The following is a 14064-nucleotide window of genomic DNA, read 5'->3' as shown; positions in this document are numbered from 1 at the left end:
CACAACATATTGCCATGTTACGCTTTGTGATGCTATGTCTGCTTTATATTTACTGTTTCTTCCCCCTCTTCTCTCCGGTAGACCCTCGAGACCGATGCCGCCCCTGTGATCGACTACGTCGACGACGACCCCTCCTTGCCAGAGCAACCAGGCAAGCCCCCCCTTTGATCATCCCGATATCGCCCATTCTATTCTCTCATGCTTGCATTAGATTTTACTACTGTTATTGTTTGCTCCTATTCTGATGCATAGCCTGCTTTTGTATCTACTGTTGTACCTTACCTGCTTATCCTAATTTGCTTAGTATAGGTTGGTTAGTGATCCATCAGTGACCCCCACCTTGTCCTTGTTGCCCCTGCTTCATCATTGAAGACCCGATCAACGGGATCGAAGACCAGGCCCCGGCACCGCACATCACTTTCCCCTTAGTTGCTCGACACTACTGGGATACTATCGAGTGCCGAGGGTGAGACCTCTACAACACTTCTGATGTTAACCCTGTAGTGTAGCTATTCGGTCGTGGTCATCGAGGGTGATTTCCTCTTTAACCACTTCCGATACGACTCTGTCGTGCAACCCCTCAAGTGTGAACCTCGAGGGTGATTCCTCTTACGTTCACCTTGATGATTACATCGAGTGGAATTCACCGGGGGTGATTCCTCGGGTTTTCCCCTTAATGTTTGGACACACGGATACTTGGACTTTACCACTGTTACTTGGAAAGACGGGTCGACCCTGAGGGGTACCCGCACGAGCTTAATTGTGAGTGATGTGGAGTCGGGTTGACCTGGAGGGTGCCCGCGAGATAATTACGAGGCGTGGCCAGGCATTCCTAGCCCTTGCCGCAAGTCCTCGAGACGGGGCAACGGGGTCGCATCTTTCGTGAGTCTCTGCTTGTTACTGCGCGTTCCTAATCCACTACGATTTGGATATTTGATCCGAGGGGCCTCTGGCCTGATAGCACTAACCATCACGTGGGCATAGTATGGGCGTTCTGCGTCGTATACATCAGCCAAAGCTTAATAGACGTCAGCGACTGAGTGGCGCGCGCCGGGTTGGACTGCGCAAGCGCCTGCCTTGTTGAAGGAGGTAGCTAGGTCTGCTCACCGGCCGCGTACGCAACGTGCAGGAGTTTCCGGGGAGATGGCCCATGACCCCTGGGGGCATAGGTTTAGTCCGGCGTGCTGACCTCTCTGTTAAGTCTAGGTCGGGTTGCGGCGTATTGTTTGGCCGAGGCCGGGCATGACCCTGGAAAGTGTGTCCGACCGGAGTTAAGCGAGTGTGGTGGGTAAGTTGGTGCACCCCTGCAGGGAAGAAAACATCTATCGATAGCCTGTCCTACGGTAACGGACACTTGGAGTTGTATCCCGATCGATACAACTAGAACTGGATACTTGTGATGAGAACTGGATGGTGATGAGGATTTGATTGTGATGATAACCGGATAGTATGGCTCTGGGATTTCTTTCTCGCAGGGAGTCGAGAAAGGATCTCCGGCCGAGGTTGATAACACCACTGCTACTTTACTTTATGCTACTCTACTCCCTCCTGTTGCTGCAAGATGGTGGGTTCGAGAAGATGCTAGTCTTCGATAGGACTAGGCCTTCCCTCTATTCTGGCATTTCTGCAGCCCAGTCCACATATACAGCCTTCCTTTGATAATGTTGCATATGTAGTGTAGATCCTTGCTTGCGAGTACTTTGGATGAGTACTCACGGTTGCTTTGCTCCCCCTTTTCCCCCTTTCTTTCTTCTTTCTGGTTGTTGCAACCAGATGGTGGAGTCCAGGAGCCAGATGCCACCTTTGACGACTGCTGCTACCCCGAGGGTGCCTACTACCACGTGACGGACGCCGACGACCAGGAGTAGTTAGGAGGCTCCCAGGCAGGAGGCCTTGCCTTTTCAATCGTAGATGCTTTTGTGCTAGCCTTCTTAAGGCAAACTTGTCTAACTTATGTCTGTACTCAGATATTGTTGCTTCCGCTGACTCTTCTGTATTCGAGCTTATGTATTCGAGCCCTCGAGGCCCCTGGCTTGTAATATAAAGCTTGTATTATTTTTAATTTGTGTCTAGAGTTGTGTTGTGATATCTTCCCGTGAGTCCTTGATCTTGATCGTACACATTTGCGTGTATGATTAGTGTACGATTGGATCGAGGGCGTCACATGATCACTTAGAGGATTAGAGAGATATCTATCTAAGTGGGAGTTCTTAAGTAATATGATTAATTGAACTTAAATTTATCATGAACTTAGTACCTAATAGTATTTTGCTTGTTTATGTTGATTGTAGATAGATGGCTCGTGCTGTTGTTCCGTTGAATTTTAATGCGTTCCTTGAGAAAGCAATGTTGAAAGATGATGGTAGCAATTACACGGACTGGGTCCGTAACTTGAGGATTATCCTCATTGCTGCACAAAAGAATTACGTCCTGTAAGTACCGCTGGGTGCCAGGCCTGCTGCAGATGCTGCTGACAATGTTAAGAACGTTTGGCAGAGTAAAGCTGATGACTACTCGATAGTTCAGTGTGCCATGCTTTACGGCTTAGAACCGGGACTTCAACGATGTTTTGAACGTCATGGAGCATATGAGATGTTCCAGGAGTTGAAGTTAATATTTCAAGCAAATGCCCGGATTGAGAGATATGATGTCTCCAATAAGTTCTATAGTTGTAAGATGGAGGAGAATAGTTCTGTCAGTGAACATATACTCAAAATGTCTGGGTATCATAATCACTTGACTCAACTGGGAGTTAATCTTCCTGTTGATAGTGTCATTGACAGAGTTCTTCAATCACTGCCACCAAGCTACAAAAGCTTCGTGATGAAGTATAATATGCAAGGGATGGATAAGACAATTCCCGAGCTCTTCGCAATGCTAAAGGCTGCGGAGGTAGAAATCAAAAAGGAGCATCAAGTGTTGATGGTCAACAAGACCACTAGTTTCAAGAAAAATGGTAAAGGGAAGAAGGGGAACTTCAAGAAGAACGGCAAACAAGTTGCTGCTCAAGAGAAGAAACCCAAGTCTGGTCCTCAGCCTGAAACTAAGTGCTTCTACTACAAACAGACTGGTCACTGGAAGCGGAACTGCCCCAAGTATTAGGCGGATAAGAAGGATGGCAAGGTGAACAAAGGTATATGTGATATACATGTTATTGATGTGTACCTTACTAATACTCACAATAGCACCTGGGTATTTGATACTGGTTCTATTGCTAATATTTGCAACTCATAACAGTGACTACGGATTAAGCAAAGATTCGCTAAGGACAAGGTGACGATGCACGCAGTCAGCACGCTACCTCTACATCTACCTTCGGGATTAGTTTTAGACCTGAATAATTGTTATTTGGTGCCAGCGTTGAGCATGAACATTATATCTGGATCTTGTTTGATGCGAGACGGTTATTAATTTAAATCAGAGAATAATGGTTGTTCTATTTATATGAGTAATATCTGTTATGGTCATGCACCCTTGAAGAGTGGTCTATTCTTATTGAATCTCGATAGTATTGATACACATATTCATAATATTGAAGCCAAAAGATGCAGAGTTGATAATGATAGTGCAACTTATTTGTGGCACTGCCATTTAGGTCATATTGGTGTAAAGCGCATGAAGAAACTCCATACTGATGGACTTTTGGAATCACTTGATTATGAATCACTTGGTACTTGCGAACCATGCCTCATGGGCAAGATGACTAAAACGCCGGTCTCCGGAACTATGGAGCGAGCAACAAATTTGTTGGAAATCATACATACAGATGTATGTGGTCCGATGAATGTTGAGGCTCGCGGTGGGTATCGTTATTTTTTCACCTTCACAGATGATTTAAGCAGATATGGGTATATCTACTTAATGAAACATAAGTTTGAAACATTTGAAAAGTTCAAATAATTTCAGAGTGAAGTTGAAAATCATCGTAACAAAAAAATAAAGTTTCTACGATCTGATCGTGGAGGAGAATATTTGAGTTACGAGTTTGGTCTTCATTTGAAACAATGCGGAATAGTTTCACAACTCACGCCACCCGGAACACCACAACGTAATGGTGTGTCCGAATGTCGTAATCGTACTTTACTAGATATGGTGCGATCTATGATGTCTCTTACTGATTTACCGCTATCATTTTGGGGTTATGCTTTAGAGACGGCTGCATTCACGTTAAATAGGGCACCATCGAAATCCGTTGAGATGACGCCTTATGAACTATGGTTTGGCAAGAAACCAAAGTTATCGTTTCTTAAAGTTTGGGGCTGCGATGCTTATGTGAAAAAACTTCAACCTGATAAGCTTGAACCCAAATCGGAGAAATGTGTCTTCATAGGTATAACGCCCTCGATGCGGCTATATCTCCCACGTGTCGAAGCACGACTTAGAGGCATAACCGCATTGAAAGCAATGTCGCAAGCGAGGTAATCTTCACACAACCCATGTAATACATAAGGGAAAGAGATACATAGTTGGCTTACAATCGCCACTTCACACAATTACATGAATAAAGCATTACAACATCCAAAAACAATAAACGTCCGACTACGGAACCAAAATAAAAGAAGAACCCCAAATGCGACAAGGTCCCCGATCGACCCCAACTGGGCTCCACTACTGATCAACTAGAACGAAACAACACAAAGGACAAGATCTTCATCGAGCTCCTCCTTGAGCTTGATTGCGTCATCTACACGGACTCATCGGCACCTACAAGCTAGTTTTTGAAGTAATCTGTGAGCCACAGGGACTCAGCAATCTCGCACCCTCGCGATCAAGACTATTTAAGCTTATGGGTAAGATAAAGGTATGAGGTGGAGCTGCAGCAAGCGACTAGCATAAATAGTGGCTAACCTGTTCGCAAAAGAGAGCGAGAAGAGAAGGCGAAGCCGAACGAGAAACTATAGAATAACCTACAGCAAACATTACTCCAACACCGTGTTCACTTCCCAGACTCCGCTGAGAAGAGACCATCACGGTTACACACGCAGTTGATTCATTTTAATTAAGTTAAGGTTCAAGTTATCTACAACCGGACATTAACAAATTCCCATCTGCCCATAACCACGGGCACGGCTTTCGAAAGTTCAAATCCCTGCAGGGGTGTCCCAACTTAGCCCATGACAAGCTCTCACGGTCAACGAAGGATATACCTTCTCCCGAGACATTCCGATCAGACTCGGTGTCCCGGTTCTACAAGACAACTTCGACAAGTTAAAACAATTCCAGCAAGACCGCCCGAATGTGCCGACAAATCCCGATAGGAGCTGCACATATCTCGTTCTCAGGGCACACTCAGATGAGCAATCCGTACAACTAAAACCAAACCTCGAGTTTCCCTGAGGGGGCGCTGCACAGGGCTCTAGTTTGGACCAACACTCAGAGGAGCACTGGCTCGAGGGGGTTTAAATAAGATGACCCTTGGGCTCCGGAAACCCAAGGGAAAAAGAGGCTAGGTGGCAAATGGTAAAACCAAGGTTGGGCATTGCTGGAAGAGTTTTATTCAAGGCGATTTGTCAAGGGGTTCCCATTATTACCCAACCGCGTAAGGACCGCAAAATCCGGGAACATAACACCGATATGACGGAAACTAGGGCGGAAAGAGTGGAACAAAACACTAGGCAAAAGGCCGAGCCTTCCACCCTTTACCAAGTATATAGATGCATTAAGATAACAAGATAATATAGTGATATCCCAACAAGAAAATAAAGTTCCAACAAGGAACTATCTCCAATCTTCACCTGCAACTAGCAATGCTATAAGAGGGGCTGAGCAAAGCGGTAACATAGCCAATCAACGGTTTTCTAGGACAAGGTGGGTTAGAGGCTTTGTTCAACAATATGGGAGGCATGATAGGCAAGTGGTAGGTATCGCAGCATAGGCATTGCAAAAGAGCGAGCATCTAGCAAGCAAAGATAGAAGTGATTTCGAGGGTATGATCATCTTGCCTGAGATCCCGCAAGGAAGAAGAACGAGTCCATGAAGAAGGCAAACGGACGTAGTCGAACGGGTCCTCATAAACGCGACGTTCTCGGAACCAACCCGAAGAAGCAACACCGGAAAGAAGCAAACAACATAGTAAACAACAAACACATCAACATGGCATGATGCACAATCGAGTATGATGCATGTCCGGTTTAAATATGCATGGCATGGCAAAGTGCACAAACAATCCTACAAATTAAGTGGAGCTCAATATGAAACACCACATTCAAGTTATTTAGTTCAATCTCGTTTATGTACCCAACAATATTAAATTTTGTTAAAACATGTCAAGAGGTGAAGCATAATGCAACTATCTATCTTGGCAAGTTTAAATGAGGTCGGAAGCAACGAACAACAATTCCGGTAAATCCCCATATGCATATATTAGGTTTGGTACTGTTCTTCCCTAAACCAAATTTTACAGTTGTTAAACATGCAAAGTGATGCCACCATGTTAAACTAGGCATTTTTCTACCCCATTTACATATAAAGTTTATTAAATTCCGAGCTACGGTTATTTAGTTATGAAATAAATCATTTCAGCAAGTTATTTAAGCAAATTTAACAACATTTTAAACATTTTAAACATAGATGAAAGTTGCAAATTATTAATCTACACAAAATTCTAAGCAAGTTTCATATATAACTTATTTTAATCTGATGCACGGTTTGTGAGATATTAAATGCATGAACTCTAGGGACTATTCTGCAAATCTGGCAAAATCTGGGAAAAAGCTAAAACGCAGATCTGGCAAAAAAACAAGGCTCGGGCCGAAACTGTTGGGCGCTGGGGCGCTCACCATGGGCCTGGCCCGGTTTAGACGGAGAGGGAGGCCTGCAGGGGAAAACTAGCAGCGGGCCGGTGACTGGGCCTTGAGGCGCTGCAAGAGGAGGCCCGCGCACGTTGTGGCTGCGGTCAACGCGGGACGAGCGGGCGAGCGTGAAGTCCAGAGCGGCGGCGCTGACTGCGTTCGCTCCTCTCCTGCTCGATGCAGGAAGCAGGGGAGGCCGGCGATGCAGACGACGTGCAATGGCGGCGACGCGATGCAGAGGCAGGAGATCAGCGGGCGGTGGAGAAGGTCAGGAACAGCAGCATGGAGCGGATCTGGACGGCGGGCTCCGGCTGCTCGAATCGAGAGCACGGCGGCATGGCAATAGCGTCCAGTGAGGCGTGTGAAGGCCAAGAATGGCGAGGCGGCTTGAGCTCGGCGGCCGGGCTCGTTCCTGCTGGTCGACGGTGCGAGGCTTGGTGCGGGAGGAGTCCGACGAGGCGTCCGTCCGGGCGAGAAGACGAGCGCGGGGTTCAAGCAGGCAACGTAGAGGACGGTGTCGAGCTCGTTCCCGGAGATGCAGCATGGCAGCTTGAGCGCTGGGCCTCGTGCTCGAAGGGAGGAAGCAGGGGCGTGGGACATGGCGCGATGCAGGAAGATGGAGGTCGTCGGCGGCGCTTGGCGACGGGGACGGCTGGAGGCAGATGAGGGGGTGGAGGCCGGCGGAAGGGATCGGCACGAGGATAGCAACAATCCTTAGGGAAGGCTTTAGGTGAAATATAACCCAAGATAATTCCAATGAAGAGGTTGATTGATTTAAAATATCTCATTCTTAACAACATTCGAATCATGAAACATGAACTCAGATTATCAAGAATGACAAAATACCATCTCCAATGATACAGAAGAAAGAATTGCACTCCGGATTACAATATGAAGAAAGCTTGAGCTCCTTTGAAAAGAATCTTGATGAACACTTCGAGAAGGAATATAAATCCTTGATGAACCATCATGTAGAACCTTCATGAAGAACTCCAGTAACAAAAGGATGATCAAAATGGAATGAAGGAGAAGTTGAAAACACCAGTTGAACCCTTGCAATGATTAGATGGATCTTCGTGACAATATAGTTGAGAGAGCTTGGAACTCCGGTAAAAGAAAAGATGAATAATTGAGATCAAGAATTTTAATGAACCTCTGGAATAAGGAATTAAATTTACTCGATGAAAACAAGAATAAGAATTATGTTATGCATATCCTTCAACAATTTAATTGCTGACAAGCAACGGATTTGGCATACTACTTATCCTCGTAGAAAGATTAAGATAGATATAGCGCAAACTTGAGAAAGTCTTCAACAAGTCACCGGTAGGATAGAAAACAATGAATACATTGATATGCTAAATGAAGGAAGAAGAATCTTGGAAGAACCACCATAAGGATTGAAAATGAACGAAGAGAATATAAAGAAACACCGGGAAGAATTAGCAAATGAATGGAGATGCTTGAGAGAATTTAGATACAAGAGAACGAAGGGATCACGAACTGATTAGAGATCAGTTGAACGAAGCACCGGTAAGATTTAGAGTATGAGAGCTGAAAGCTGGAATGAATAAATCTTAGATGATGGGCTCCGGATAATCAAACTGAACAGAATCTTGAATTGCTCCGGATGGGTGAAAAGAATTCTCACAATCGAATACAATTAAGAGAGGATGGCAACAAGCTACAATCACGAATCTTGAAAAGAATGAAGCAAGATTGAGAGAAAAAACTTCTTCGGTCTTCAAATGCAGAGAATGACGACGAGAAACACCACCAAGAATTGTTTAGATGCTCTAGAAGAATCAAAAGCGAAAAGATTGAGCCAACGATGAAAAGAATTAAACCAATCTTGGAAACAGGCATTTGACTGATGATAATTCATTCTTACGTCAAACTTTGAAAAAGAATTTGAGGATAGCTCCGGGAAAATAAGAAGAGTCAGGTAAGATCCTGGGAAAAGACTTGTGGGTTAGGGCCCACTCAAAAGAAACGCCATTGAAAAGATTACTTGAAAAGAGAGATTGCACCGGTTGAATTAAAAGACTTGAATGAGAGAACATCCTCGAAAGATCTTGAACGAATGAGGAGTGGAAACACCAATCTTCGAGATATCTTCAGCACTCCGGAATAATTGAATAGTGAGAGGTGGAATGATAATGAGGTGCACCGGCATGAGAAAGCATTGAAATGAGGAAAAAGGTATGATCAACAAAACTTGACTTGAATCCACCGGAGAAGAAAAGAATGAAGAATGATGAACTAGTAGAGCATCTTCTAGAGAACCGCCGGGTAAGAACATTGACGGAAAAGAATGGCGAGACTTCTCATCAATAACATGGCAATTGATTCAGAAATCTGAATCCTTGAAGAAAAAGGGTGGGTGGGCGGGAAAAATAAAAGCAACTTGAGGACAGATGAAACGAACAACGTTGGAAAACCCAAGAGGTGATCTTGCGGATGTTGAAGTGACCGGATCCACTTGAAGAGAAAATGCGCCGGTTGAAAAGAAATTGAAATGACAAACTTGATGATCGAGAAGGATTAGTATTCACATAGGAATATGAGAACACCATTTAGGAAAGGTATGGAATCCACATTTGACTTCGAAGCAACTCGAATACCACAACTGAAAACAGAATAAGGATTGGCTTGCAGAATAAGCCGGAACAAACATATGATAGAGATTTCGTCCGAAGTTTTCGTGGTGGGGCCTACACGGGCTCGATCGTACAACACCATCATGTACAAGGCAGTGCACATGACATATGAAGCGTCCCCGAGTCGGCATAGCCAAGGACTCTTTAAGACACAACGAGACCACTGTAAAACCAACCGTGAATAGGCGGACCACTAGACGTCGAACCCCAATTTCGTATCATACATCAGTCGGAAAGAATATCCTAAGAGCTACTTGATTTCCCACTTATAAACTCCCGAACCTTTCCGGTTATGCAATCATGTGTTGGGGATACAGGGGAAGCATAATATCTCACCCAAAACTAGCAAATCCTACATCCAGCTGTATCCATCCTTCAACACATAACCAAGAAACCTTCGGAAATCATCTACCTCAACCTTCGAAAAGCATCCGTTATACAAGTTATGGCGATACTCCTGAACTCCCGCCCCAGTACTGGGTGGCGTCGAGGTTATCTCACCAACAACTGCATAAAAGAGATTTTCGATGTCGGCAAAACTAAACTCAGGTATTCCAGAACTGCAACGATAAAATTGTGATGACAACACCTCGGAGCTCAACTCCCCGGGACACTGCCACAACCCCTAAATGACAGGAGGCACCAAGAACAATGTTCTCGTCACAAATCGATCGGAATGATTCCAAGAACCCGCGTGATCCTAAATTTTTTTGTGTGAAATTTGAGAAGAAAAGAGTCAAAACTCTACGTCAGGATGCCTTACCAGAGCGATGAAGGGACTGGGGAGTAAAAAGAATTCCTACACTCTCCGATATATAATTCCTAAATGACTCAAAACATTTTTCTAGACTCAACTCGTCTGCTAATTCGATCAAGCAATGGGGCTCCTAAGGTCGGGGAAGGCTCTGATTACCAACTTATAACGCCCTCGATGCGGCTATATCTCCCACGTGTCGAAGCACGACTTAGAGGCATAACCGCATTGAAAGCAATGTCGCAAGCGAAGTAATCTTCACACAACCCATGTAATACATAAGGGAAAAGAGATAAACAGTTGGTTTACAATCGCCACTTCACACAATTACATGAATAAAGCATTACAACATCCAAAAACAATCAAGGTCCGACTACGGAACCAAAATAAAAGAAGAACCCCAAATGCGACAAGGTCCCCGATCGACCCCAATTGGGCTCCACTACTGATCAACTAGAACGAAACAACACAAAGGACAAGATCTTCATCGAGCTCCTCCTTGAGCTTGGTTGCGTCATCTGCACGGACTCATCGACACCTGCAAGCTGGTTTTTGAAGTAATCTGTGAGCCACGGGGACTCAACAATCTCGCACCCTCGCGATCAAGACTATTTAAGCTTATGGGTAAGATAAAGGTATGAGGTGGAGCTGCAGCAAGCGACTAGCATAAATAGTGGCTAAACTGTTCGCAAAAGAGAGCGAGAAGAGAAGGCGAAGCCGAACGAGAAACTATAGAACAACCTACGGCAAACATTACTCCAACACCGTGTTCACTTCCCGGACTCCGCCGAGAAGAGACCATCACGGTTACACACGCAATTAATTCATTTTAATTAAGTTAAGGTTCAAGTTATCTACAACCGAACATTAACAAATTCCCATCTGCCCATAACCGCGGGCACGGCTTTCAAAAGTTTAAATCCCTGCAGGGGTGTCCCAACTTAGCCCATGACAAGCTCTCACGGTCAACGAAGGATATACCTTCTCCCGAGACATTCCGATCAAACTCGGTATCCCGGTTCTACAAGACAACTTCGACAAGTTAAAACAATTCCAGCAACACCGCCCGAATGTGCCGACAAATCCCGATAGGAGCTGCACATATCGCGTTCTCAGGGCACACTTAGATGAGCAATCTGTACAACTAAAACCAAACCTCGAGTTTCCCCGAGGGGGCACTGCACAGGGCTCTAGTTTGGACCAACACTCAGAGGAGAACTGGCCCGGGGGGGTTTAAATAAGATGACCCTTGGGCTCCGGAAACCCAAGGGAAAAAGAGGCTAGGTGGCAAATGGTAAAACCAAGGTTGGGCATTGCTGGAAGAGTTTTATTCAAGGCGATTTTTCAAGGGGTTCCCACTATTACCCAACCGCATAAGGAACGCAAAATCCGGGAACATAACACCGATACGAAGGAAACTAGGGCGGCTAGAGTGGAACAAAACACTAGGCAAAAGGCCGAGCCTTCCACCCTTTACCAAGTATATAGATGCATTAAGGTAACAAGATAATATAGTGATATCCCAACAAGAAAATAAAGTTCCAACAAGGAACTATCTCCAATCTTCACCTACAACTAGCAACGCTATAAGAGGGGCTGAGCAAAGCGATAACATAGCCAATCAACGATTTGCTAGGACAAGGTGGGTTAGAGGCTTGGTTCAGCAATATGGGAGGCATGATAGGCAAGTGGTAGGTATCGCAGCATAGGCATTGCAAAAGAGCGAGCATCTAGCAAGCAAAGATAGAAGTGATTTCGAGGGTATGATCATCTTGCCTGAGATCCCGCAAGGAAGAAGAACGAGTCCATGAAGAAGGCAAACGGACGTAGTCGAACGGGTCCTCATAAACGCGACGTTCTCGGAACCAACCCGAAGAAGCAACACCGGAAAGAAGCAAACAACCAACACATCAACATGGCATGATGCACAACCGAGTATGATGCATGTCCAGTTTAAATATGCATGGCATGGCAAAGTGCACAAACAATCCTACAAATTAAGTGGAGCTCAATATGCAACTCCGTTGCATATTGACGAAACACCACATTCAAGTTATTTAGTTCAATCTCGTTTATGTACCCAACAATATTAAATGTTGTTAAAACATGTCAAGAGGTGAAGCATAATGCAACTATCTATCTAGGCAAGTTTAAATGAGGCCGGAAGCAACGAACAACAATTCCGGTAAATCCCCATATGCATATATTAGGTTTGGTGTTGTTCTGCCCTAAACCAAATTTTATAGTTGTTAAACATGTAAAGTGATGCCACCATGTTAAACTAGGCATTTTTCTACCCCATTTACATATAAAGTTTATTAAATTCCGAGCTACGGTTATTTAGTTATGAAATAAATCATTTTAGCAAGTTATTTAAGCAAATTCAAACAAACAGCATTTTAAACATAGATGAAAGTTGCAAATTATTAATCTACACAAAATTCTAAGCAAGTTTCATATATAACTTATTTTAATCCGATGCACGGTTTGTGAGATATTAAATGCATGAACTCTAGGGACTATTCTGCAAATCTGGCAAAATTTGGGAAAAAGCTAAAACGCAGATCTGGCAAAAAAACAAGGCACGGGCCGAAACTGTTGGGCGCTGGGGCGCTCACCATGGGCCTGGCCCGGTTTAGACGGAGAGGGAGGCCTGCAGGGGAAAACTAGCAGCGGGCCGGTGGCTGGGCCTTGAGGCGCTGCAAGAGGAGGCCCGCGCACGTTGTGGCTGCGGTCAACGCGGGACGAGCGGGCGAGCGCGAAGTCCAGAGCGGCGGCGCTGACTGCGTTCGCTCCTCTCCTGCTCGATGCAGGAAGCAGGGGAGGCCGGCGATGCAGACGACGTGCAATGGCGGCGACGCGATGCAGAGGCAGGAGATCAGCGGGCGGCGGAGAAGGTCAAGAACAGCAGCATGGAGCGGATCTGGACGGCGGGCTCCGGCTGCTCGAATCGAGAGCACGGCGGCATGGCAATAGCGTCCAGTGAGGCGTGTGAAGGCCAAGAACGGCGAGGCGGCTTGAGCTCGGCGGCCGGGCTCGTTCCTGCTGGTCGACGGCGCGAGGCTTGGCGCGGGAGGAGTCCGACGAGGCGTCCGTCCGGGCGAGAAGACGAGCGCGGGGTTCAAGCAGGCAACGCAGAGGACGGCGTCGAGCTCGTTCCCGGAGATGCAGCACGGCGGCTTGAGCGCTGGGCCTCGTGCTCGAAGGGAGGAAGCAGGGGCGCGGGACATGGCGCGATGCAGGAAGATGGAGGTCGTCGGCGGCGCTTGGCGACGGGGACGGCTGGAGGCAGATGAGGGGGTGGAGGCCGGCGGAAGGGATCGGCACGAGGAGCCCGTTTCCAGCGGCAATCCGCTGCTTGGCAGTACCTGTCCATGGAGGGGAGAGACACGGACGTGAGAGAGCGGGATCAAGAGTGGAAAACAGAGGAGGCAGGGAAGGAGGGCAGCGTTGGGGACCTACTGGTCATCGGGGCTTGGCGCGCCGACGAGGGAGGTCGGAGGTTGCGATCTGGTTGGGCGGCGCTGAAAGCAAGGTGGAGCTGGCAGGAGAGGAAAACGAGGAGGATTTGGAAAGTGGCGGCGCGAGGGGGAAAGATGGGACGACTCTCCTTGATTTTAGGGTTGGACAATATGTATACATCAGGTGGATTAGGTTAGGGACTACCTCATCCTACGATAGTAATCGGACGGTCGCGAATAAAATGGTTAGGGAGCCCAATTAACAAAACGGAGATGTTTTGTACATGTTTGGGGATGATCCGGACACAACGGTGGCGATTGCCCGGGTCGAGTCCGGGACAGCTTTTCGGACGCGTGCGCGAGGAAGGTTTCGGACCGTGCGATAGCATCGGACAACT

At 46.3% G+C, this 14064-nt stretch overlaps 1 protein-coding gene across 1 annotated transcript; it reads right to left on the bottom strand.

Moving 5' to 3' along the window:
- Window positions 1-12625: 12625 nt before the first annotated feature.
- Window positions 12626-13799, bottom strand: LOC119271436. The gene is made up of 2 exons (XM_037553269.1): window positions 13668-13799; window positions 12626-13573 (listed from the first exon to the last, which is right to left on the bottom strand). The coding sequence occupies exon 2, from the start codon at window positions 13433-13435 to the stop codon at window positions 12872-12874; it is 564 nt and encodes a 187-aa protein (XP_037409166.1). The 5' UTR covers window positions 13436-13573; window positions 13668-13799; the 3' UTR covers window positions 12626-12871.
- Window positions 13800-14064: the final 265 nt, after the last annotated feature.

This window comes from Triticum dicoccoides, chromosome 3A, assembly GCF_002162155.2.
Source record: "Triticum dicoccoides isolate Atlit2015 ecotype Zavitan chromosome 3A, WEW_v2.0, whole genome shotgun sequence".
NCBI classification, from domain to species: Eukaryota; Viridiplantae; Streptophyta; class Magnoliopsida; order Poales; family Poaceae; genus Triticum; species Triticum dicoccoides.
The sequence above is the reverse complement of the archived record's forward strand: the minus strand, read 5'-3'. Positions and strand labels throughout refer to the sequence as shown.

Bases quoted from the DNA above. Each gene is read 5' to 3' on its own strand.
- LOC119271436 (XM_037553269.1), bottom strand. From the start codon at position 13,435: ATGTCCCGCGCCCCTGCTTCCTCCCTTCGAGCACGAGGCCCAGCGCTC.